Raw genomic sequence first — 26,499 nt, forward strand, 5'->3', positions numbered from 1 at the left:
TTTCCTGCTGAGAACCATGGCCTCAGATTAAGAGGCGCTGATCCTCATCCCGACCGCTTCACACTCGACTGCGAGACGCTCCAGTGAGAGTTGGAGGTCACAGACAGAAGATGCCATCAGGACCACATCATCTGCAAAAAGCAGCGATGAGATCCGCAGCCCCCCAAACTGTAGACCCTCCTCCCCCCGACTACGCCTCGATATCCTGTCCATGAAGACCACAAACGGACCACGACTGTCCATGAAAACCAAGCTTTTCTTGGCTTTTCATGTTTTCTGGGGTGAATGGGGAAAAACGTGTTACATAAAACCTAAATAACACTTGTAATGCGGTCAGGGAGAGTAGAGGGATACTTTTAAAAGCAAAAAGCGACTGTAGAGGAAACAAAAGCAGAAAACAGTGTGTTGATGAGCAATTTCGACAATTTACCAAACGTGCTTCCCACCGTCTTGCTGGAGGAGGTTCTGGGTATCGACCCACCACTGCTGAAGAGCCGCACGCACACAACTGCTCTAGTTGCAGAGGCGTATAATATTGTTTGGTAATCTTTAGCAAAAAGCAAAGTCTAAATCACAATCAACGGATCACTGAGATCAATTACATGTTTCATTGTGTTTATTTACAGAACACACAAACAACCCATTGTCAATATACAAATAAACTGTTCACATGTGGCCTATTATACACAGAGGCACAGTATTGTATGAGATACGTATGAGGTACAGATAATAGATAACATAATCAATGTAGGAACACCAACAGAGCTGTATTGTGGTTGTAAGTCCCTCTTTAGATAAAATGGCAAAAAAATATTTTCAAGAATACATTTGTACGGCCACCGTGAAAACACAACGGCAACAAGCGGCCAACGTGGGGGAATGCTAACAACCGTAGCAGAGTTCTAACTTGGTCCCATGGAAGTTGTATTTGAAATGTCACTGACAGATTTAACAAGATATATTTTCAATCCTAAATTCATCTGTGCAATGCACATCTCTGAGCGTGTTTTTTCTTGAACAAACTGCTAACAGAATAGCAGTATTTCTTCTCTCCATACAGCAGCTTAAGCTCTTTTATTAACGAAATGTACAAAATCTGTCTTTTAGATACTGCAGTGATGTTAATGGCCATTACCGCCCAAGAGAAAAAAATTAATTTGAGTGGAGTGCCACCGTCTCCTACGCAAAGGACTTGTTTTTAACCATCTCATGTCAAATCAATAATATATGTATATATATATATATATATATATATATATATATAATTAGGGTTTTGTTCAAATAGTCACACACACACCAAATGTGCATGTGCAAAAGTCTGTAGTTTAAAAAAATAAACATTTGCATTTAAAATGAGGACAATGCTGCAGGAAGTGCAGTCTGTTCCTAATCTAAATGACACATTGGCTGCGTCGCCTCCTGGTGGACACAACGTGCTTCTACGTTGGCTTCAACTTTACAGAATGTCAATAGCTTAAAGAATGCTTTTGGTTAAATATTAGAACAAGTTAACAGTGGTTTCTTAATATATCCATAAAAAAGCAGCCTTTGTCTTATGTGTCATGTACTTAATATATGTTAAAAAAGATTCATAGCGGTTTAAGACAGGTTTCAATATTATAGTTTTGTCTTTTTCTTACTTTGCTACTTTACAGTTCATTTTACAGGAAAGAAACAAAACAGCAGAGAAGTTATTTACATGTTTCCACTGAAAGAATTAAATATTCTGGTGCTGGTAAATGATCACTATGTACCCAATATCCAGTTAATATCCAGGGTTAACGTCCCCATCTTCACTTCTTACATTGTGTCCTTTGTACCGGTGACTTTTTTTTCTACTTAAACCTATTTGTTCTTCTGCGAGCCGATCATCACCTTGGAGACAAAGTTGACGATGGCGCTTGCCGGCTGCTCAGGGTCGTGCTCCGCAAACAGGTGACACACATTGTCCGTAGAGGTGCCTGTTTTCCTCGCCACGAAGCCAAAGATCCTGCAGAGGTGGAGAGAAACGCAGTTATCGGCCTTTAAAAAGAACTGCTTTAATGCCGCTCTGGTTGTTCCCTTGTGAAGAATAGTCATCGCTGACTTACTTTGCTGAAGGGCAGCCGTCCCGTTTCCACCTGTGAGCGATGAAGGGAGGATGCTTATTGGCTTTTAAGAACTTTGCACGTTCAAAATCAGCACTGACAACAAAAAACAGTCAGCAGGAAACATTTCGACATCCGACGTTTGCAACTATAGAAATCCACAATACTCACTTTCTTTCCTGGGGGTCCAATGCACAAAATATGACTGTATTGACATTGTAATGCCTCCTGAAGAACAACCTACGGGGGGACGGGAGGAGTCATTATCCGAAGGGACAACAGCGTCATTGACGGAACAGCTGGACCAGATGTGCCTGGTGCGGAACTCACTTCCTCTGGTTGTCCGTGAGGGTGATTCCCTGCGAGGACACCTTGAAGTGAACCACCGTGGAGGTCGGTGGAGGGTTGGAGCTCAGGGACATGCTGGCGGCTTTCTGCACCGCCTGGACGCCCGTCAGCGACTCCATCTCCATGGAGCCCAGGTACCACACATTACAGGCTGCAGGAACACATGGGCAGGTTCAGATCACACCGGACCGCCGCGGGCCGAGCGCATCCAATGACACGGCCCGTAATAACGGGACAAACACCATCACCGCTTAGTCATGACGCCTATTAGAGCGCGAGTGATCTCAGACGCCCGATTACCTGCGCCCTGTTTTAGCAGCTCGGCCGCAGAGTTGGTGATCAACTGTGAGGTGTTCTCCACGACATCTTCAAGGGGATCTATGAAGGAGAAGAAGAAAGTGAATGAAACCACCAAGAAGACACGCAAAGCCTAAATGAGGTTTGTTTCCTAAAGGAGATGGTGACTGCGTGTTGAGCCTTTACCTCCGTCAGGTATGATAAGTTTGCAGGGCAGGGCCAAGGGGGTGATTGAATGCTGGCAGACCAGCGCGGTTAAGCTTCCTGCAAAACAAGCATTACAGCCAGATGTGAGGCTTTGTTGCCACATCAGTCGTGTTGTAGTCACAGTTACACTGCCATTGAAGTTTGGGATTGCATTGGACATCTTTCAATCGTCTTCTGGCCTTTAAGGTTGTGAGAAGTGAACTTTACAAGCAGCAGTGGGAACAACAAAGCCTGTAACAAGATGTGATATTAAGCGAAGTTGTTTTCAACTCATTACTATAAAAAACAGACGGTTGATAAAGGGTTTGCACAATCGGGCTAAGAGCTATTTAGAACCTTTCTTCTTAGTTTTCACTGCTTTTCTGGACTGGAAATCAAATGTGTGTTTTAATCATTATATTTTTTTTAAGTAAGAATTTTCAGTTCAAATTCCAATCTGATTTATACTATTTTTATCTCTGTTAATAATAGTCACTATTGATAGATACATAGACACTTTCCTCGTTCAAGGGGGGAAGTTGTTTGTAGCAGCAGTTAGAAAACATAAAAATATTCAGTATGAAAAATTTAATTACATACAATAAAATAAAGAGAACATATTACATTTAAGAACAATAAATAATAAAGAAAATGCACAAAATGAAAAGTGAATACGGTGTATAAGGAGAACAGGATAGTGTTTATGCTGAGAAGACGGCCGTACAACCACCTCCCACCAGCAGGGGGCAGAGAGGCCGTGAGGTCATTCACTTCCCGCAGGGCAGCCAAACAGCCGGGACGTGTCCCCGTCTCAAACAGCCGGGACGTGTCCCCGTCTCAAACAGCCGGGACGTGTCCCCGTCTCAAACAGCCGGGACGTGTCCCCGTCTCAACCGGAGAAAGTGCTCACCGAAATAGGGCTCGTTGGGGCAGCCCTTCAATCGCACTCCTTTCTGTGTACACTCGATCAGGAAGTGGCGCACCAACTCATTGGCCAAGTCGCCTCCTGCTAACAAAAAAGGACAGAGGGAAGAGACGAGACAGACCGTTAATTCCTCCGAATGGTCTGAGCGTTCACCTCAGCGCCGCGTGTCATTCCAGAGATTAGCGGGATTAGGATTTAACAGAAGCGCCTGCCAAGCGGCACGAAGAGTCTGCGTGAGGAGGACGGGTCAGCGCCTCGAGGTCCGCTGGGTTTCACGCTCCTAAAAGAGCCACAAGGCCACAACGGGCCGAGCCCGGGGAGGTCACCGGCGGACCGCGTGGGAGGGAAGGCGAACGAAAGGGACAGGTGTGAGTGGGCGCTGAGAGGAAAGGGCCGGCGGGGCGGGAAGGTCATCCTCGATGGAGCACAGTAAATAGTCCAACTTGTTTCTGGTAGCAACACGTCTGTGACTTACCGTCCTTTTCTCAATAGGAACAAACGATGTGGGAGCGCTCGCTCGCTCGCCCTTTGTTCTCGCGTTGAAACCCGGCCAGAGAATGTTTGGCCCGATCCCTGCAGAGACTTTGTTGTCTTTCTCGGGAAAAAAAAACAGTCCTAGTGTTTCCTGGTTACGCTGAAGAAACACACTGGGAAGTAAATAAGCAAGCAGCCATGTTGTTTTTGACCACGGAGGTTTACGTCCAGATGGGACTGATGTGGGGCAGACGGCTTCCCAGGAGAAGGTTCATGGCCCCGGCTCATCTTTTGTTAGGGCCGGAAACATGAGCCGGACAACAAGGCTACCGGGGCGACACGGCCCCGTAACTGCAGACGGCTTTGTGTGCGATTGTGGGAATCTGCACCACCGGACCGATCGGTGACGCCACGTCACGGCGGTGAGAAATACGGGCTTATTGGCCACGTATTCACTTGAATTTCAGAAGAGAAAGGTCATCCATGTCCCCCAGCTTCCAGTCTTTATGCTAAGCTAGGCTAACCGCGTTGTGACTTCATTCAAACAGTTACTATTAAATGACATTATTTCAAAGTCTTTTTTTAAACCAATTCAGTAGCCGTAGTATAGAAGCATCCCCATGACAACGTTGGCGTACCTTTCTTGGTTTGTTGGAGAACTGAGGGCGGGGGGGTCGCCACCTTCATTGCCAGCCCATAAGCCCCCCTGAAGGAATGACTGTCCCGCACGATGAACCACCCGGGCTCCTTGTCCTTCAGCACCAAAATGGCTGAGTGAAGAGAGACATTCATTAGTGAGTCGGCCCGATGGGGTAAAGTCTCTCTCAGTACTTTGACTTTTACCTTGATCCCTGGAGATTTCCGGCTTGTACCAGAATTTTGACGTGTCCTGCACAAACTTGACCGTGAGCTGCTTCATAGCCAGTACGTCTGCCAAACAGAATCGATATTAGAAACCGTCAGCTCATGCTCCACTGGTGACGGTACCAGCTCGGCGTGGGGGGGGGGGCGTATCTCACCCGGCAGAGGCGAGGCCGTTCCCGGCGTCTGGGCCGAGAGGTCCGGCAACACGCTGGGGAAGGGGATGCTCAGGGAGCTCCCGCTGTGGGGGCTGGAGAAGCCGCTGGGGGCCGGGGACGCCGTTCCCAGGGAGTGCTCCCCGCCGGACGCCCTCTTCTTCTCGGGCAGAAGCGGGGCCTGCGTGTGGGGCGGCTGCATCCGCCCGTCAAAGGTCAAAGGAGCGTCGGCGCCGTAGCCGAGAGCCGAGCCGTCCTGCTCGTCGAAGCTCCGCGCCGGACTGCGGCTGAGGGCGTGGCGAGCCGCGCAGCCCCGCGGGGAGCTGTGGCCGTTGGGGGCCGGGTGAACGTGCGGGTGGTGCGGGGGAGGGGAGTGGTGGCCGTAGTCCAGGGACATGGAGTGCTGCGGCGGCTGTCTGCTGCTCAGGGACGAGTGGCGGGACAGGACGGGATGCTCTGGCCAGGACTGGCTCGCCGATGAACTTAAAACACAACAAACATACAGGATCTGAACAAGAGTCGGGTTTAAATAGCAGGACAACGTTCAACGCGAGCAGAGCGTGTTTCTGTCCACCATCTTTAAGACAGCTAAGAGTTGGTGGCACCAGTTCTTTGATCGAGAGGGAGGAGCACCAGTTAAACCCTAAACCCAGCGGACACCTGGGACATGTGTCCTTTAGGGAGCGTTATTCGCTCAGGTGACACACCGCTCCATCTGCCGTCGCGTTGCTGTCGGTTGAGCTGAAGTCACATGCTTCACGTTACAATAGCACTTTGTCACATCGTGTTCTTATTAATCCACAAAAAGTCACCTCAATCACCTCAGTTGTGTGCAAAGTGTAAAACGTGGATTCTACAGTAACTCATGTAAAAGTGATGCAAATACGCTCGATCGACAGCTGTCCCTTTTGAAAATGGACACATCTGTACCTGTCTGTCCACTGGTGGCTCGAGTGTGAGGCACCAAGTGTCCTGTGGCAGTCTGGTAAAGCGTGACCGACCGTCTCTGAATATCCTCGGGCTTCTGTGTGAGACCATGAAGACAAATCACAATTAGAGATTCACATTTACAGATCACATCCACGTTTCCATGATGTTGAATCAAATGAAAGGAAACACGATGACATTGTCCCTGAAACTAAACATCGACCGTAATGAACCTAAAAAACAATAATAAACTGGGAGTAACAAGATGACCCGTGAAATATGTCAACAAGTCCCTCGGGGGGCTCTGGCTTCTTTCCACTAACAAACAATCAATACTGGAGGTGAAATGAAACCGTCAATCTACAAAAAACGACAATTCCCTGCAGCCACAAAGCACTGAGCCAACAGACAGACGCTCCATCGCAGCCAGAAAATTAAAAGCCCTCAGACATAATCATCCAAAAGCTTTTATTTCAATCAATCAATCGTCCTCCATTCTGAAAGGTCGCGTTTCAACGGCGGCTTCAGAGACAACTTCTACGTGGGAAACTTCCAGAGGAAGCGACGCGCCATTTCCCCTGCGTGTGCACAGAGACTCTTTCATGGGGGAGGAAGAGGCGCCTCCTGACCAACTGTGACGAAGGAGACGTGGAGACGAGGCCTCGCCTGAGGGCAGCGCTCTGCTTCCAGCGTGGAAACAAGTCCACGAGAGGTCACAGTAGATTGGAAAGGAAAACACGTGGGACGTTCCTGACAAGTGCAAGCTTGTGTTTCTGTTTGAACATTTAGAAAACAGAACTCATTAACTTTCTGCACCCACTGACCAGAAGGGTGTATTTCAATGGGCCAGTCCCATAAACTCCCATAGGGCTTTGTGACAACGCTGACATAGTTCCCCCTTAAGCTTCTGCACTGATCGTATTTGATGAAGCATTAGAGACACACACGGTGCAAAGTCCTCTCGTGACCCACAGGTTACATTAATAAACGACTTTTCCTATGACGATAAATAAACTGAGCTCTGACAACACACAGATTACTCCTTAAATGTTTCATGTCATTTTAAAGGTACCTGTGTACATGAGAGGAATCAGCCAAAACACGACATGCGCTACAGTGATGAGTTGTCGTTCGGATAGATCGTACGGGCCGGATGTGCTCGTCCTCAGACCAACAGACGAAAACTAGCCACGCAAAAATAAACAAAACTCAGTTTTTGTCTTTAGATCAAAGCTGGAAAAAAAAAAGAATAGAAAAGAAAAGAATTCTTCAGACCTCACAGACATTCCCTAAAAAGCCAGCATGAGGAGCACAGACTGGTCAGGAATCTCCCTTCTTTCACTCTTATGAGTCATCTGCGCTTGTTTTGGGGCTCAAGTCTCAGAGGAACCTGAGAAACCTTTGCTCTCATGAGATATCGGATCGACACATCTTGCGATCGGCATCTTTAATTGGCTCAATGGAAAAGCAGAGTCCTAAATTCAACAGTTTCACTTAAAGTTACAAAGTGCCTAGAAAAAGGTCAGAATATCTGTATTTTTAGATCACAACAGACTGACATTTCTGCTTTTGAAATATATGTGATCAAATTACACGATAACATGGTTACTGTTATAAATAGTGACCACTTTAACCAGCTTGAAGAATGTCCACGATGGACGCCAACAGCGCATTCAGATTTACACCCACCGTGGTCCGTTCTGTAGCCTCCAAAGAACGGCGTGCCGGCAGACGGCGTTTGCATGAGCGGAGTCAATTCCGACATACTTTTCACTGAGAACACACAAAGGACACGAGGACACAGACGTTCAGTTCACTTTAACTTTTAACAGGCCTTTAACAGGCCCCTGCGAACGCTCTTACTTACCGTACGGCGTCGGCGGAGAGATGGGGAAGGCCGGGGTGGGCGGCGTCACGTCACTCCCAGCCTCGACCCCGCTGTCCATCTCCGAGCCCTGGGCCCGGTACTCGGCACTGTCCGTCCTGTACAACCAGGGTTGCTGCGGCAACAAGCAAAACAACACTTAGTCACCGACCAAACGGAGCGATTCGAAAGGGGGCGGGACGGGGGGGCGGGACGTCGCCGCTGCGCTCACGGGCTGCGTTTTTTTTTTACCTGAGCGTACGTCCGCCGGTCGCTGTACTCCTCGGCCCCGGCCCACGCCGAGCTACAGAAGCCCGCTTGATCCGGGGCGTCACTCCTCTGGCAGCTCAGGGTCCGCGCGGCGCCCACCCGTCCGTCCCCGGCCCGGAAGACAGCTGGAAGACAAAACACGGCAACGGGATCCGTGACATCAGCAGACAAACGGGGAGCGACGGTTCCTGGACGGGTATCCTCTGTGAGCGCCGACATCGGCTCGTCCATAAAGCGGTCAGAGGGCGCTGCCGATGTCTCGCCAGGACAGCTGAGGGACACCAGGAGGTCTGGGGGGGTGTTTGGTGGGGGTCAATGTTGGGACTGCTCTAAAGAGGTGCTGCCACTCAGCACCAGGGTGTTAATTTGAGCGTTGGAGGTTTCCGTTTCATCTTCAGCGACGCGTCGGTCACATGCAGCCGCGATCCGAGTCGCCCGATAAACGGTTAAACACAGTATGGTTTCCACTGAGGTGGTCCTGCTTTAAGGCCCCTGCTTGTGTCAGATCCTCTCCACTTAATGCTAACGCGAGCTAACGTTGGCTAGCTGGAGAAGTGCTTTTCCATGACATGGTGATATAAAAGTTGATCCTTAAACTTATTCAACATTCAAGTCTTAAAACGTTTTAGGTTTGATGCCTAATAGAAGGTCACAAGATTAAGAAATGTTTCCATTTGGTTCAAAAATATAATAAATATCCCTTTAAGTGGCTAAATGCACCACAGTGTAAAGCTTATTATTTAAAGTATTCTAAAAAAATCATAAACGCCGAGTTGTGAAGGTTATCTTGCTGAACAAAAAGTCTCAATAAAACCTATTTTCTGCAATAACAATAATAAAATCCAAATATCCAATAAAAATCTGCTGCTCTGTGGTCGACGTCTCTGCAGCCACTTGATCCAAGATCATAATAAAAGCACTTTAATGTGAATAATGATATAAACGGAAACAGGGCCTTTAGTTGCATTTTACGGATATCGTATTCATGTTCCTTAAGAAGGAGATGATATGAAGAATGTGTCAGCTGACATCAGTTCATACTGTAACCTTCCCCCACCTCCACCTACAACAATAACAAAATGGAGCCACGGGGCAACGACGGGACTGGAAGGGCATGAAAAGCGTGACTGGTCTAGTTACAAAGATCATGGATGCAAACGTACGACATCGACAGCCCAAATGAATCATCCATAAACTTCCATCCATAAACATAATCGCCCGCCCTCGTGACAAATGACCTTCCCTCGAACTTCATGCTACAACACGGCAGAGAGACTCTGGTCCACCGATGCAAACAGAAACAGGCACCAGCATTAATCTGCAGGTTATCTGTGAGTGAGGAAAAGAAGCGATCGCCTGCGGCGTTGGTTTCTGGCGTGATGACGCTGCCCTGTAGTTGTGGGGTATGTGCACAGACAGGTATGCGTCTGGATTGGAATGGAGAAAAAAAAAAAAACAACATTGCCTCCGGCCTCACTTGTTCCTCCCTGGGAAATTCCTCAGGACCCCCCCTCCCCTCTTCTCACCTCCCCTCCCCCCTGCTCACCCCCCCGCGCGCAACCACGTGATGCATCGTGCACACGGCCCTCTGCTTCTCACCTGCTTCACGGCAAAAAACGACTGCGAAGGGGATTTTCTAGTGTGAATATTAAAGCCCGATGACCTGTGAGAAGAATGAGCCCAATCTAATGTGAAGGGTTCTGCAGTTTTGCAATCTTCTACAAAGTTGTACAGCTTGTTGTTGGAAGCGTGTTTCGACTGCATCCGTCCTCGTTCTTCTCAGATCTCTCAGAATCAGATTCCACCAAAAAAACATCGTTTAAGGGTCATTTACTGTGGCGTCACAACGCTGCATGACCTCAGAAAACGCATCTAGGAACGCGTCGCCGATAAGAGTGAAGTGTGAGGAGCGTTTATTGGAGATGACCAACGCCTAATGCGTCCGTACACGGCCACGTTCAGCGGGGTCCACGGCGGCGGCTCGCCTCGCTCCACGTACCCTGCTGATCCTCCGCTCAGATAGCTGCGCAGACAAGTCTGGACTTTACCCCAAAGATTCACACCGAAAACATCTGAAAAAAACCTGGCAACAGCCCCAGTATCCCTGCCAGGTGGGAGAGGGAGAGGAGCAGTGAAGGGAGGAGGAAGGCCGATTGGCAGGAAGCAAAACAACCCGACGGCCATTTCTTTTTCCGCGGCCGCACTTCATCACATCATCATCATCATCATCATCACCACATCAACTCCACCACCACACTCGGACGGTCTTACCTGTCTGCTGTGTGTTTTTCAGGGCCGTTGCTGCGTTGTTGTCTCTGAATCGCAGATCGATGCCGTTGGTCAGCGAGCCGTCGGCGCCGCTCCTCTTCAGCGAGCCGCTGCCACTGGAGACCGGCAGGAACGTGGGATCCAGGTCCATGATCAGCTGGTTGAGCTGGTCGATGGAGTTGTCGATGTCCATGGTCAGCGATTTGAACTCCTCGTCGCGCTTGTTGTTGTTGTTGTGGTTGTTGACGACGGCGGCCGTCGCCTGTCCCTCCTGCGGCTCGGCGTGCAGGCCGGCTTTGGCCGAGGCGCTCGCCGGCTTGCTCCCCGGGTACCCCTCGGCGTCGTTCCCGTCGTCGGGCGTGTAGAGGAACTGCTGCGCGGCGACCATCTGCTGCTGGCGCACCCACGACTGCGTGGAGTAGCTGCCCTGCCTGTAGACGTGCTGCTTGGCGGCGGCGGCGGCGGCGCTGGCGGGATTAGCCGTGGCCACAGAGTTGCTCCTGGAGCCCAAGCAGCCCCTTCTGGCCTCGGCGTAGGCCCTCTCGTAGTCCTCCGCGAGTGGGGGCGCCGGGTGGTGCTGGAGGTGGTGCTGCTGGGGGTGGTGCTGCTCCTCTCCCCCGGGACTCCCGAAGCCATCCGACAGCAGGGAGTTCTGGCTGCTCTTGTGGCAGGAGGAGGACAAGGTCCCCAAGCTGTCCACGCTCTGCAGGTCGTGACCTGCGATGACCTCGTCGTCCAGGATGTCCGTTTCCCTCTCCCGGGGTCTGGGCTCTCCGTTGAGGTGGACTCGCGCCGGGGCGATCTGCTGGAGGACCAGTCGGGGCACCTGATCCTCCATCTCCCCCGCTGGGGGTTCCTCCAGACCGAAGCCACTCAAAAGGCGCTTCAGCTGGACCTTCTCCTGCTGGCTGGGGCCCTGGTTGGGCCTGACCGTGTTGCTGGTGGTGTTAGTGGGCGGGGCGGGGGCGGGGCCGGGGGCCGGTCGGTCCGCCCACAGAGAAGTGCTGGACAGGCCTGAGTCACTGCTGACGGAGAGGGCGTGGTCGCTGTGGTCGGGGCTGGAGGTGGCGGAGGCGGTGCGGGCCCCTCGGCCCAGCGGCGCCTCTCCTCCGCCGGGGCTCCTCTTGTTCGCCGCTGCGTCCCGCGTTAGGCCAAGAGAGGGCGGGGCTGCAAAAACAGAAGAGACGCAGCGCTTCATACGGTCAGCTGGCGCACACGCACACGCATGACTAAGACATTAGCACGTTGACAGAAGAAACCTGTGAAGTCAAACGTCTTTTTCACATCCCTGTTTCTAACACGCAGGCTTCCACGCATCCTGCCGTGACCACGGCCAGCGTCTGCAACGCCTCGCCCCTCCGACGGAAGGCGGTGACATAATAGATGTTAAGTCCCGTGAGTCGGCCGGTTGTGGATCTTCTGACCCCCTGCATTCCTCACCCTGCCGCCATGACGCCAGCCACCTCCTTCCTTGTACCCCCCGACCCCCCCCACAAGCATACGTCCAAACAACCTCCTCAATCTTCAGAAGTGAAAGAAAAAAACAAAACATAGATAAGTCGGTCACCAATTACGAGGAAGACCGGGGGGAAGCAGCAGGAATCTGGCCGAGCCTCTACTCCCGCCTACGGGGGGCCGGAGGGGAAAGTTAGAACATGACTGCAGAGATTCTCCCTCAACCTGCTCTGGACCAGCCAGTCAAACCCTGATCTGACTACGGGACACGCATGATAATGGCTTCTTCCTCCTCCTCCTCCTCCTCCTCCTCTCCAGAAGCTCCCGTATGTATGCTGGCTGCCCCCCCCCTCACAGACACGCGCTAGTTGGCCCTGCATCCGGCCTCCATGCAGGTCAGTTCTGCCACAGAGTTTTCCCAGAAAAAGAAATCCGCCTGGTAACATTCCTGCCAATAAAGGTGCAAGAAGGTCTGTCCAAGAAGGACAGATGTTTCCCCCTTTGCCCCTCCCCCTCTCCATCTCACCCCTGTCACCTTGCTGCCTCCCTTTTCCTTTCCCTCCCCCTCGCGGCCGCCCAGCTCCTCTCAAGGAGCAGAAGAAAAAAAGATCTCCTACCTCGGCCGCCAGGTGAGCACGCGAGACAATCGCAGCGTCGGGGAAAACAGAAGTCGGCGAGGAGAAGAGGCCAGGAGAGCGCCGGAGAGCGGACACGGGCCTCCAAGCAGCAGATACCGCTCAGGGTCCAATCAACACAGCGCCAAGATGTGGGCCACTCGCTTCCTGCCTCTGCTGAGGAGGTGCGAGTGTTTGCACTCCATACAGAGAGGGGGGAGGGGCTTGAGACCTCCAAATAAGGGCAGAGGAATGTAAACAAGTGGGGCGGGGCTTAGGGGCGGAGGCGGGCCGGAGGAGAGCCGTAACCCGACCTCCTGCCCTGCATTAGGGGACTACCCCACTGGGGAGAAGAAAGGGAGGGAAGGGAGGGAGGGAGGAAAACACATTCCTGCAGCTTCAGACCTTCTCTGGAAAAAAGACCCTTTCTAATTAAAGCGATCCTCGCCTTGTACTTGGAGAGAAGCAGAAGCCGACGTTGTTTTTTCTCGCCCTCTTTTCAGATTGCAGTTCTCAGGGACAATAAGAAGCAGATTGGGGGGGTTTAGTGACCTGCTTCACCAATCAGGGTTACGCTCACATTAAATGGTTAAGCGAGTGTGTTCCATCTTAAGTCAAACCTTTTAAATCCCGCATTCGTCACGTCGGCCGCTGTGGCCGGTCCCTGAATAATCCCACGATTACGAGCCGGCGGAACCAGAACCGTTCCTCGAGCTGCTGTCGCGGGAGGAGGTTCTTATACCGCGTACGGGTAATTGCCATTCCTTCACAGACACCACGCCGCCGCCTGCGCGCCCCGCATGCCAAAGCGAGGCGTGAAAAGTTGGGCCGATGGCGGTGAGACCCGAGCTGATGCGTGCTATGTTCTGGCTCAACAGCTGTTGTCTTCTTTTTTTTTTTTTTAGCAACTTTTCTTGGTTATGACACGGTCTCTCAGTACAGTTCATTTAGGAGCAGCGGTTGTTTTAAAGGAGCCTTGAGCTGACTGGTTTTACCGCCCCTTGGACTTCTCTACATTTTGTCATGTCATTTATTTCACTGGGATTTTATGTAATGGACAAACACAAAATACTCATCATCTGGAAGTCGGGGGAAGATTACATGGATTTCAAAAAGTAATCTGAAAAGCGTTGAGTACATATGTATTCACCCCTTTTACTGTAAAGCCCCTAACAAGATCTGGTGCGACCATTTGCCTTCACAAGTTACATTTCAATATGTTCAATTTGATCCAATTGTGTGCAGTTTATTCTCAGTATAAATAAACCTCTTGAGTATGAAGTATGAAACAGGGTCAGGCTGTAAAAAAAATGTCCCACGCGTTGAAGATTTTAGAGAGCACCATAATCATCAAAAGGGGGAAAGAATATGAAACAACAGAGAAAGAGAAGGCGGGACGAGCAGACTGACCAGCGGTGCATCTCGCTGCGCCGAAGCTTTTCCTCAGCAGCGCTGAGCGCAAACATACAGCCGGAGCTACAACGGCTTCATCAGCTCCGCCCCACCGAGAACCGGTGCTCACACCCCGTCTCCATCGGCCTGATGGCCAAGAGGAAACATTTCCATCTCCAGGAGACGTCCCCCCCAAAACGACGCAGAGGGTACCGACGCCAGGACGCCGCGATGAAAGGTCCCTTTAGAGTATAATGCATGTTGTGTTGCTTACAACATGCATTATACTTTAAAGGGACCTTTCATTCAAATGGGGAAAAAGTTAATTAATTCAAGCCGAATTCCGAGTACAAAATTTAAAAAAAGTCCAAGGGGGGTAAATACTTTACTGTAGGTGTAATGTGACAGCAGAACGCAGGGCAACCAGACGCCGCACGCTATCTGCGCGGCTACGCGGGAAGGAAACGATCGGCACATTTCCGCAGCACCAGACGGCGACCCGCTTTGACAGTAAACCGAGGCAAACAAGCTTTCTGGAAGAGCAATCGGTTAGAAATCAAGTCTTCATTCGCACGCGGGGACCAACACACACACTCGGCCATTGAAGTAAATGAGGTTGTCTTTTCACCACAGTGGCAAACGTCCTGCAGACTTCCTCCTCTGAGTGACAGCCTCTCGGAGTCAAACGGGGCCCCTGCAGGACGGGTGGTGGGTAGATGCAGAATTCCAACAAAACTCCCCGTCTCGGATGTGGCGTTTACATGAGAAAGCACGGCGGTAAAAATCCCACGTGAGCGCTTCAGGACTCGAGGCAAGAAAACGCTCCTCTGTTAATATGAGTGCTTGGCTTTGAGTTGTTAAATGGGGTTAGGGTTTAGTTCTGCATTACCAGAGGTGTGCGTTAAATTATATATAGATGTGTCGGGGGATTTTAAATGAAGGAGAAAAAAGAAAAAAAAGCCAGCTGATTTTCATCAAGCTGAACGTCGCTTATAAAAACCCTCAATGAATCCTGGGAAAAGGGAGGATCTGTGCTGCGAAGCTACCGCCGCGTCGCTCTATTCCGGGAGCTTGTGAATTCTGCGGTTGAGTGGAGAGCAACAACCGCATCCAGGACGGGACGTCCCAACAGGGTGGCTCAGAGTGTGAGTCAGTGTGTGTGTCTGTGCAGGCGTGAGTAAGAGTGTGTGTGTGTGTGGGATGGTTAAAGCGTGCCTTTTCATTTGATGAAACAACAAGTAAAAAACCTCTCCCTTCCGTAACCAGTATTCCCCACATACAACAACACTCCTCCATGTCCCTCACGCAGAAAAAAACCCTGCGTGTCCTTCCCTCGCCAAAATAAAAGTCTCGTCTCCACTTTTCAGCTATAACGTCCTGTTTGCAAACCCTTGCGACAGACACCAAGTGAGTGGGGACAGTGTGAGCATGTCAATGCAGTGACCCGTCACGCTGCGTTAATTCCCTGAGAGGAAAACAGAGCGCGCGTGTGTGTGTGTGTGTGTGTGTGTGTTGGGAAAAGTAACAGAGGATTTAATGTCTAAATGACGTGTTTGCACACGGCTTCCCATCACAAAACGGCCATGTTGATTCGTTGGTGCTGTGAGCCACGCGGCGACTGATGCACGGTCATGAATGTACCTTCACCATCACAGATGTTCTGGTAGGAGTCCCAGCGGATGAGAGGATCTGCGGTGTTGTAGTCCACGATAACATCTGCCCCGTTTTGCCACCTGACAGCACCTGGATCCAAAAAAATAACACGTTTCTTTATACTGCGTCTGTTTTTCCCCTTTTCAAAAAAGATTTATAAAACGGCATTTGTCATTATTAGTTATGTCTTTCGTGGACGGAGTCAGGGTTGAGCAATCATTTTATGTTCCTGTAAAATTTCAGTGGCATTGCATCACTTTGGTCAGTCCTGAACGTATTAAATGATACAGTAACGTGTGTCGAGGTATTTTTATCATTTTTCTTTTGTTAAAGATGAAATATGGGGTTGATTATGAGCTGCGGTTTGCTGGTCTTTGCCAACTGTATTCTGCCTGTAGCTTCATATTCACAGGACAGATGTGTGATGTTTTCATTGAACTCTCTGCCAACAAGCGGCACGATTCCCTAAACTAATGTATTGGAGAAAACACCAGATGTCTTCAACACATCCACAGAGCCACACAGCATAGTGTCCCTCCTGTGGAGCTCTGGGCTGGGACATGCTGGGCCTCCTTACCCCTCTGTCAGCACACACTTCACACTACATTTCCCCTCTGCAGCGTTCCACCTCCCTTCTCACCGGGGGGGCAGAGGGGGAGGCAAGGAGCACAGGACAGCGCCTCCCTCCGCCGCATTTCCAAGGACTAAAGAGTTGGGACTACCTGGGATCTTCTCTGGTCCCTCGGAGAACACCAGCTCCACTTTGCCGTAATCCGCAAACCTGGGATCTGGAATGTAAACACACACCATTAGTGGCCGTTCATTCCTCCACAAGCGGAAGGACGGATGGTGTCGTCTGCGAATGGGATTCTCTCACAACACGTTCAACAAAAGACGATTACTGGTCTCAAAGAGCCCAGCGGAGTCGTCGTAAACTAAACAGCAGCACGTTGAGACCTGCGCCGCGGCTTCCCCCCCCCCCCCCCCGCGTCTACCTTTGTTGGCGGTCTCCAGGTCCTCTTTTTCAAACATCAGGTTGTAGCCCTGCACTGCTCCCGTGTGGAACTGCACCCGGAAAACCACTTCCCGCTCAGAGGTCACGTCACTCTTGTGATAGCATTTAACCTGCGAGTGGAACATGTATAACATGGTGCTCGCTGTAAGGAACAGTGACGGTAGAACGTGGGACGGGGCTAATCATTACTCATTCTTCTCCCTACCATGATGTCTCCTTTCAGAAGCTGGGCAGGCTCCAGGGTGATGCACACGCGGCCTCTGTGGGCCGGACCGATGTGGCTGCAACGAAAAACAACGGGGAAGAGAGTCAAGCGGAGCCCGAGTTTGGAAGCAATCAGGGAGATTTACAGAAAGCAGTAACTCCCAACTGAAAATCTGCATTAAAGTCAGTAAAAGAGAAAATTGCTTTGATGTACTCCAGTATCCTGTGAAGTAAACAAGTCACTGGGCCACATGTGTGAGCTACTCACTAGATCCCAGATGAATACACGGTCTGCATTCCCTGGTAGACCTTGATGTACGGACGACACACTGAAACCAAGACAAAAAGAAAAGACACCGTCAAACAAATGTTTTCCAGTGCACCGATAATTCAATTCCTCTTTCTGTCTGAGCACAGAGAAAGAAGAGATACGTCTCCGGCTCCGGCTCTGATGTGGTCGTGTCTGGCTTATTTCTGTCGCCATGGTGGCAGCGGGTGTATTTCATTGGGAGTTGCAGCTGTGTGTAGTGGTAAACAATGAGAGTTTAAACCTCCGGTGGCGTCGAAGTTTGGGATCCCATGAAGGATGACGCAGTGCAGGAACAAGGGCGAGGCGTTGATCTTCATGGATCCACTCAGGAGACTGTTGAGGATCCAAACGTACCTGGTATGAGAGGACAAAGTGGATGTTACTTGGGGTCATTATTTAAAATCACACATTATCTCACACCAACTCGGGGTTTAAAAGGAACTCTAAAGCAAAAAGACTGCTCACAGTTAGATGCATCACACGGCTGAGATACACAGGCCTTTAATCCCCACTATTAGACCGGATCCCACACAGGACAACAACTACACTAAATGAACCTGGTGTCATTGTTATGACATTAATCAAGACTTGTTCTCTCACACCAATAGATGATCATTTTGGAAAATTCCCTTGTTCCCTATTAGATGAGATGGTTGGATGGAAAGACGAATACCGCTCTCTCGTCTCGAGTGAAGTCGAGCAGCTTTAACAACAGTTAACATTTCAGTACTTCAGCTTCTTTCATTAAACAAATGTATAAATTCCTCACAGCAAAATATCGCTATCATCATTGGGTTTTGGTACAGAAACTATCAAATCTGCAACCGCATGTTTAAAAAGGACATGCAGCCATTCCAACATGCGGCGAGAGACGCCTGCGGGCAGCGAGGACGGGCTTCCTGCCGTCCCGTCTCACCGTTTCTGTGACGGCGTCATCAGAGCGGAGACCTTGTCGTCGTAGTATTTCCTCATGGCGAAGCGGTCCAACGCCTGATCAGCACTTTGTGGGAGACAGTGAGACGCATTAAACACTTTAGGTAATCATGACTCAGGGAGGAGATTACACTCTGCTGCCGTGTAATTGAACGGCGTTCTCCCCAAACTTCAATTTGGGACGACACACACACACACACGCACGCACAATGGACAAGAGTGAAAGTCAGCGGAGAGACGGGATTCTAGCAGAGAGGAAAGAATACCAGCCTAAAGTAAACACGGGGTGGGGGGGGGGGGGCAGAGTGTGTGCACAGCTCTGCTATTCAGACGGCCCTAAAACCAACAAGCCGCGGGGCCTTTTCACCGGCGCTCCGTTCCTCTCCCTCCGCCCACCAGTCTGTTCCACGGTGGATCCGCCTCTTTGTGCCCTGCGTCTTTCCCCGTTTGCCCCAGCGACCCGGGTCTTACCCAGCGGGGCGCGGCGGGCGGGGGGGTAAAATGTGTGCAGGGGGGCTCTGCAGAGGGCCACAAGCTGAAGGTCGACCTCTGGTGAGGATTTCTGCGTTCCTCCACTGCAGGGCTCCGACCGCCACAGTGGCTGGAACATGAGAATCAGATTTCACCAAGCGGGAAGCCGTGGCCAGCAGCTACTACGCCATCTGACATGTTTCACAGATGAATCATGCAATTCAACACGGCTGATTCATCCCGGCCTTCATGGTTTGGGTTCCCTTTTGGAATTTGAGAGAAGTGACTTTTCTTTGACTCACTCTGTGAATCACTTCGCACAAAATCGAAGCAGGTGAAGCAGTTGTGGTCGGGCACTGGCATCTCTTGTGGTTTTCGGAGGGGTTGTGCGTTGTCGGCGAGAGGGCACACTCACACGGCAACGAGATTTATGGTAACCGGGCAAGAGAGAAATGCGACACACAGCGGCGCTCACCTGGCTGACACGTCGGTGAAATGCACAAAGGAGGAAATCACCACGCCGATTCGACCCTTGCCTCCCTGCAGAAACGAGAGAGGAGCCGATTCAGTACGCAGCCATCACCTTCTCTGCCATCGCCATTGATGGCGTCCCTTCATGAACACAGCCATTTCGGTCAAATGCATTGGTTATCTCACACGGCACCAAGCCGTCGTGTGGAAGTGTCTAGTTTGGAAAAGGGCCGTCATATATTCCTTCAGGGCCACTAAATGTGTTTAACGCACAGAAAAACAAAGAAGAGATGCTCACCCTGCAGTGGATCACGGCCACGTGTAAGGGGTCGGCATTGAGCCAGCTCTCCATGGCCTTACAGATGGTGCAGATCTTATCCAGAGGTGGAGCATGCATGTCCGGCCAGCCCGTATCCAGCGTCTGGGAGACAGACAGAGTAGCGGTCTGTACAGCTTCACGATACCATCAATAGCACGGAGACGGATCGACACACATTTCACCATCGAAAACAAATAGCGTCCGTTGTTTCCCAAGCTCGTGGATATTGATCCACGCATGCTTCTATGATACGGTGAACTCTTTGAGTTTATTTTTGCAGATAACACGCTACATGCGAACTCACCTTCGGGTTCATCTTGGTGAGATCGTGTCTCTTCTCCGACAGGTTGATAATCTAAAAAGACAACAGCCAGTGATTTATAATGTCAATGCCTTCTGATTTAACTTGTCTCTCGCGTGAGCGAAAGAGGCGCCGTGCGCTCGGAGGTCAATGACTCGTGGCAGCCCGCCGGGCCCCGACACTTCAAGGCGAGTCGGCGCGCAGGTGAGCACTGACCAGGTAATTGTCTGCATGCTTGGACTTGAGCATTCGCGTGACATCCTTTAGGTTGTGGGAGTAGATCTCCTCCGTGCACCCGCGGGGGAAGGACACGGCGATGATGCGCTCCGTGATGTACGTCAGGTCCAGTTCGTATCCCTCCTCCATGGTGAACGTTGGGGCTTCCTGTTGACAAGAAGCCAGCAGAGACACGAGTGACCTCACAGCGTTCCCACTTAAAGCCGCTCACTTTGCTCAAGTCAATATTTGGCGGTCAAAGTCCTCTTAGTCATCGTGTCCGCAGATATCTTTAGAGATTGACCTCAAGTCCCGATTGTATGACACAGGTTTGTCTTGTTTGTACAGAAACGGCCTGAGTCACAATCACTTTACTTGTTAAAATCAAGAGCTCTGCTTTTTAACATGTGAGAGATTAGTGCAATTTATCTCCGCTGCAAAAAGATATAGAGTGCAGTGATAGACGCCCCCCCCGCCCCCCGCCACCGTCCCCACCGAGCAACGTCCGTCAGTAGGAGCATAAATGTGACAGAGACAAAAAAACGTTCAAATAATTCCGGATAGAACCAGTTGGAGTAAATCCCTGTGTGATGGCGTGTCCCTGTGACCTTATGGCACTTCCTGCCTCGTTGGTCTGGAGAGAGGAGGTGTCCCCCCCCCCCCCAAATACCACAGACACATCCCGTATTCTCTATCCCAGTCATTTCTGTATAGAATAGAGTAGCAAACAGCGGCCTGTGGACATCACTACTGCCTGATGCCGCCACTCAATTCAACTGTGGGTCAAACAAACGGTTTCCATCAGTAATCTGTGTACTGACTAAATCAGATACAATACACTATTATTCAGAACATATATGTAATCATACTATATATTACTTTATGTGCTATATTGCTGGACTATAGAATACTGAATGTTCCCTGGGTGTACTGTACTTTATGTGCTGTTTAGTGTCTCTATATTCATACAGACATGATCAAGTAAATAGAATACATTTTTCTGGTGTAAGCGGTCAAAGCCGAGGGTATAATATTGTACATCTTATACTTGTCACTTTATTTGCAGCTGCATTAGTTGAAGTGCAACTGTGTGGGTACTTGTGTTTTTCAGTTTAATGCTCTAGAATACTTTTTATAGGTTTATATAGTTATTTTGTTGCTTTTTTCTATTCTGTACTTTATATATTATTATAATCCATTATATTTATGTCAATAAAAAAAACTAATCCTACTCTTTGACTGAGCCAGAAAAAGTCCTAAAACAAAAATAAAAAACTACAAATCCATATTTGTGTTAATCATTTGTACGAGATGATTGATGAACAGAGCTCGATCAATAGATATCATCCTCCTCCGTGAATAAGTGCACTTGTTTGTTGTGATTGAACAATGCAGGAAGGAAGGTGTCTGCAGGCTGCAGCCCAACGCTCGGGAGCCATAAACCACGGACAGCGTGGCCACAGCTTAAACCAACTCTGGGAGCGGAATGAAAGAGGCCGTGTGTATGAAGAGGTCATCGCTGGGGGAAACAGGCCGGGGGGGGTTTGTGCGTCTGTTGGTGGAGTGGTGGAAGCAGCGGGGGGGGGGGAGAAGAGGTCCTCGGGGATTGTTGGAACTAATGGCGGGTTAGTCTATTTCCCCTGAGACTTTAAGAGGAAAACTGTTGACTAATGGAAAATGAATGAACAGGCCGGCCGGTGCTTTGGCAGAGAGAAGCCTTTGTCAGGGAGGTGTCAGACTCCTGCGCCAGCTGGAGGTGGGGAGGGTCGCCTAACCAACAAAAACCTTACTTGCTCACTTGGTTCGGTACGTTAAGATCAGACGTATTCAAATTTGGCATTTTGGGAATATGCGTTGTTGCATGAAAAGAAAAGATGAGCCAACGTTACTGCCGATGGCTGGTTAGCAGGTAACAAAACCTGCCAAGAAATCCACAGTTAAGTATCATGTAAGTGTGATGCATGACATCCTGCGGATTTATTTTCACGCCAAGAAAAGGTGAGGCTCCTAAAACCACAACATACTTTCTTTTTGGGACGTGCTGCTGTGACCTTTTGACATGCGATGGACGGATCCAAGCTGGCGGTTTCCAGTTGCCATGCCGATTCGAGCTAACCACCAGTAAACAAGCTCAATTTCTACAAGCTTAATAGGTCATAACACCTTTTAAGGTAACTGATCCAAAAGAAATCAAGGTTTCACCCAACTCAAATGAAAGCCGTGGCTGAGCAGACGTCCCTCCCCTACTAGACCTCTCCCTTCTCCCAGCGAACACGAGCTTGCCCCGGCACGCACCAAAGATAAATGCTCTTTAAATTACACCGACCGCTTTTGTTCCTGGTTTGAGGCGCAGCATTATCTCACAAAAGGGAGAATACGTAGTGCCAAGGAACCCAACCCCCCCCCCCACCCATGGGCACTCGGAGAGCGCGGCTGGTAGAGGAGCCGTGGCTTGGCTGTGAGATCGGAGTGAACGGGTTACCTGGTCTACTTCGAACAAGCAGCGACAGGTTTACGGAGGTCAGGATGTTGGGGGATTAGGGTGTGTCTGGCTCCCCCAGCTCGAACCCTGGCAGGCAGCAGCTTGACTAAGCTGCACGAGTGCCGTCAAGAGACATTCACACATGCATGACCATCACTGGGCCGATGTGATTAAACATTCCACCCACGCACGAAACGCAGGGACGCTGGAATGGGGAGGCGAAGTCCGGGGACGAGGCCTGTTCATATTTCAGAGGCCACACTCCTCACCCGGCGCATTTCATATGGAATCGTTCATTTTGTAAGAGCAGGTGAGCCCCGGGATGAGAGCAGGCCGCGTCGTACGGTCTCAAGATGCAGACATCAGTTAGTCAGAGTCTGTGGGGTAAATCACAGTCTCATCATGTGAACAGTGATCTCATAGTTGTTTTCATTTTTCAGCCCACTGGGGTGACAGCAGTTGGCAAAAACATTGCATGCTTGTCTCACCCAAATAATACAGACTCTCCCCAGCCTGGGGTTGAGACACAGCAACACAAGTATTTACCCCAAAGTTTGTTTTTATGCGATTAGGCTGGTTGCTACATGTCTGCGTGCTCCCTGGCTGTATTTTCCATTAGCCATTCAGGTGCGGCGTTCATTGTGCAGATTGCTTTCACATATTTCTATAAACCAGTGGAAGACAAAATAGATACTCTTGCTAAATCGAAAACACTTTCTCATGCTGATTTTTGAGAATTTGGTCTATTTGCTTTCATCACGTCTTCTTTTGGACTAGAAGACGGAACGTATAGTTGGCATTAGATGATGCTTCCATTGCAGGGATGTATGGGACTACGCAGGTATACCACGTGTACTCAACCCCTTTAAGTATTTTTCATTTTAAAGACATTGTAAAGAATATAGGAGCAGCTTTTTTAAAAATGTATTTTTATTTAATGTTTGGTTTGTAAAATTTCTAAAATACAAATTGAAATTGTCATCACAGGAAGTAGAAGTACATTTAATATGTGAGAAGCTGCAGCAACCCAACTTCAGCGTGTTGTTCCCACATTGAAATCCATCTGATCGACTATTCCACATTAAATAGACGGCCAGCAAATTAGTAACACATGCAGAGTGTTTTAAGTCACTTAAAGAAAACTACAATGTCCATAAACACAACGCCTGCGCGCACATGAAAGCAAGCAAGGCCTCGCTTCCCCCCATTCACACTCCGACCGGGTCGCTTCTGTCAGCTCCAGCTTCTAGTTTAAGATTGACGTGTTGTGACACTTCCCTCCATTTTATGATTATTTCTATTAAGTCTATTTAACCGAAATGACGTGTCTGAAGTTGAAAAGAAAAGACTCTCTGGTTCACACAGCAGCGCTGGATAGACGCACGGGTTACGGTGACAAAGCGTGTTCCACCCGACATGTAGGACCGTTGTGCATCTTCGGAAATAAAGATCCAATGCGGAGGCGCCGGATTGATTTGTGTGTGCAAACCTGAGTAACACCTGAAGGGAAGGTGCTCTGCAGGGAGACTTCGGTTAGAATCTCTTTCAAATCATTTTGAGTGTTTAAGTATTAGATCAACTTTCTTTTGCTGACTGCCCGGCACACGGGAAGAACAAGTCACGCCTGTTTAGCCCCCCATCACATGACAGGGGTTGTGCAACCAGAACAGTTTGATTTCCTGCCATTTTCCCGTCTGCAGCCCCCCAGCGGATATTTTGCATTCACATCGAATGGCCCCAAACCCGCGACAGCATCAGCACCTTTGTCACAAACGGCGTAGTACTCGGCCCCGTATTTGTCCCATATTATCATGGGATATTTAAGAGGAAATACAAATGGCCTCCCCTCATGTCTGCTAAAGTGCTCCCTCGTTACCGTTGTTTTTATCTCAAGGCCGTTAGTGGAAAGCGCTCCAAAACGGATTACCTTCCCGCTCTCGCTCTCTCATTTCCTCCATCTTTCCTTTCCTCCCCCCTATTGCTTCCATCCTCCTTCCTTCTTCAATGGCTTACACATGTCAGCCGCGACAAAGTGAAATGGCCCCAGGAGCCCCGTCCTGTGTCCCGGGGGCCGACGCTCTGCCAACCCACCTGTCCAAACCACAGCACCAGCCCGTCGCGGCGCCGGGGCCCTTTGAGCGCGCCGCCTGCCGCTCTGGGCTTCTGTCACAGCGCTTTCACCTTGAGGGGCCACATATCCTTCAGATGGAACCACCTCAAAATAGAACCGCCAACAAAAGCTGTAATTGCCGGTTGAAAAAAGAAAACGTTTCTCCTCTCTCGCCGGGCCTGTAATTACAGCTAATCTTGAAAGAGTTTAGCCTGCAAAATGTTCAGGACAACCTGCACGGTGCATGTGGGCGGGAAGAGAGGTGCGGCGCTGAGAGGCTGTAAATGCAGGTGTGCGTCTGACTTCCAGGCGATTGAGGGACGGGTGTTCAGGTGAAGACGGGCCGCCATCAACAACGGCGGCCGAGGAAGGCATCGCCCCCGGCGAGCATCGTTTCCATCGTTTATCTCCATCATTTGTCCAGACAGGCACCAAAGGCCTTTTCATCTCTGCTACAAGAAGGACCCCATGTGTTTCACATTACAGAAGACCAGCAGACCCGAGCCCACAACTGCAAGGAACCCCCAATGGAGTTTTTCCCAATGGAGTTGGGGAGTTTTTCCTGTGCCGATGGAGGGTTTCGGGGCAGAGGATGTCGTATGTGTACAGACTGTAAAGCCCTCTGAGGCAAATTTGTAATTTGCGATTCTGGGCTATACAAAATAAAATGACTTGACTTGACTTGACAAATTATAGCCAGCGCAAAACACAGCGCAGTTCATTGAGGAAGAAGCGTTTAAAAGCTGGATTTTTTTAAAAAGAGCTGGAGCCAATTTTCTTTAAAATGAGTTTAAAAATAATACTCATTCACGTATTAAACCCCGAAAGTAAATCTCGAGATTAGTGACGGGACCGTTTGAATGGATCCTTCTGTGTGTTCCAACGCACGCGCACGCGCACACACACACACACGCAGGTTGTAGCAGGAGCCAAAGTAAATACAGAAAGCAGCTCCCCGTTTAGCGCGTTAAATACCGGAGCGGACTCGATGAAGAGCTGCAGAGAAGAGGCAGGAAAGAGGACCAGAGTTCTACAGCGGTGTCTTCCTTTTAGCACCGACCACCCCGACGCGCAAAATGCTCGGCCGCGGAGAAGCTCCGACGCCCAGCCTTACCTTTGAGGCCGAGCGGCCCGGTTACTCTTCCGGTTCTGTCCCGTTGGTCGGTGGGAGAAGAGCAGTCCCCGGCCCGTCACGCGGGCGTGGTGCGGCGGGCTCGGAGGCGCATTTCCCGCTGCTGCTATTCGCTCCCCTCGGTCCTTCCGTTGACGTTTGAAGCCCTCGCCGGGTTTCTGAACTGCTGCTCCTGTTGCTCTGTTCTCTCCCCCCCCCCGTCTCCTCCCCCCCAGCCGGCCCCCACCCGCCCCCCCAGCGCACTTCCTCCAGTCGGTGCTGCCGCTGCAGCCGCCACAAGTCCTGGCACGGGATCGTCCCCCTCCCACCCTGCTCCGGTCGGGCCGCCTCCCCCTTCCATCTTCCCCCATATGCATGCCTCCCCCTTCCTCCTCCCCCCATATGCATGCCTCCCCCTTCCATCTTCCCCCATATGCATGCCTCCCCCTTCCATCTTCCCCCATATGCATGCCTCCCCCTTCCACCTCCCCCCATATGCATGCCTCCCCCTTCCACCTCCCCCCATGTGGATGCCTCCATTTGTTCACATGCTCGCTCCTCACACGCAGCAGCAGAGTTGAGTAATTCGGTGTCACAGAGGTGCTGATCCACATCACTTCATATGTCGGACCTGTTTGGGCTGAATGCAACATCCAAGTATACGCGGTTTATTATCATTAGGTCACAATATAAACTTATTCCTCGCTTGCTTATATTAATAAGCAATATTTATTCATGTATATTTGAGACCATGATTATCACGTTTTAAAAAGTAATGAG

The 26,499-nt window shown here is 50.2% G+C and overlaps 1 protein-coding gene across 6 annotated transcripts; it reads right to left on the bottom strand.

The window, feature by feature from the left end:
* Positions 1 to 598: 598 nt before the first annotated feature.
* On the bottom strand, positions 599 to 26,054 carry LOC120816130 (tensin-3). 6 transcript variants are annotated; one of them, XM_040171501.2, is made up of 27 exons: positions 25,723 to 26,054; positions 20,017 to 20,184; positions 19,804 to 19,854; positions 19,479 to 19,601; positions 19,185 to 19,249; positions 18,222 to 18,305; positions 17,547 to 17,659; positions 17,264 to 17,324; positions 16,997 to 17,072; positions 16,772 to 16,901; positions 16,499 to 16,564; positions 15,765 to 15,866; positions 10,666 to 11,829; positions 8,377 to 8,519; positions 8,128 to 8,260; positions 7,950 to 8,033; positions 6,264 to 6,357; positions 5,337 to 5,815; positions 5,161 to 5,247; positions 4,956 to 5,087; positions 3,829 to 3,924; positions 2,919 to 2,996; positions 2,736 to 2,813; positions 2,418 to 2,586; positions 2,259 to 2,327; positions 2,091 to 2,120; positions 599 to 1,990 (listed from the first exon to the last, which is right to left on the bottom strand). In XM_040171501.2, exons 2-27 carry the CDS (start codon positions 20,164 to 20,166, stop codon positions 1,846 to 1,848), a joined length of 4,002 nt encoding a protein of 1,333 aa, XP_040027435.2. In that variant the 5' UTR covers positions 20,167 to 20,184; positions 25,723 to 26,054; the 3' UTR covers positions 599 to 1,845. The 6 variants fall into 6 exon arrangements, with proteins under 6 accessions (XP_040027435.2, XP_077954697.1, XP_077954699.1 ...); XM_078098571.1 differs by having other exon boundaries at positions 3,829 to 3,927; XM_078098573.1 differs by having other exon boundaries at positions 6,264 to 6,354; positions 25,723 to 26,050.
* Positions 26,055 to 26,499: the final 445 nt, after the last annotated feature.

The sequence above is a fragment of the Gasterosteus aculeatus genome, chromosome 3, assembly GCF_964276395.1.
Source record: "Gasterosteus aculeatus chromosome 3, fGasAcu3.hap1.1, whole genome shotgun sequence".
Classification (NCBI taxonomy): domain Eukaryota; kingdom Metazoa; phylum Chordata; class Actinopteri; order Perciformes; family Gasterosteidae; genus Gasterosteus; species Gasterosteus aculeatus.

What these genes read in the sequence shown, in the direction of transcription:
- LOC120816130 (XM_078098571.1), bottom strand. Translation starts at nt 20,166, where the DNA reads ATGGAGGAGGGATACGAACTGGACCTGACGTACATCACGGAGCGCATC. An exon ending in TTCACCGACGTGTCAGCCAG is followed by an intron (nt 18,306 to 19,184) that starts GTGAGCGCCGCT and finishes TCTCCCACAAAG; the next exon opens with TGCTGATCAGGCGTTGGACC. An exon ending in AGGCTACAGAACGGACCACG is followed by an intron (nt 6,358 to 7,949) that starts GTGGGTGTAAAT and finishes GGTCTCACACAG; the next exon opens with AAGCCCGAGGATATTCAGAG.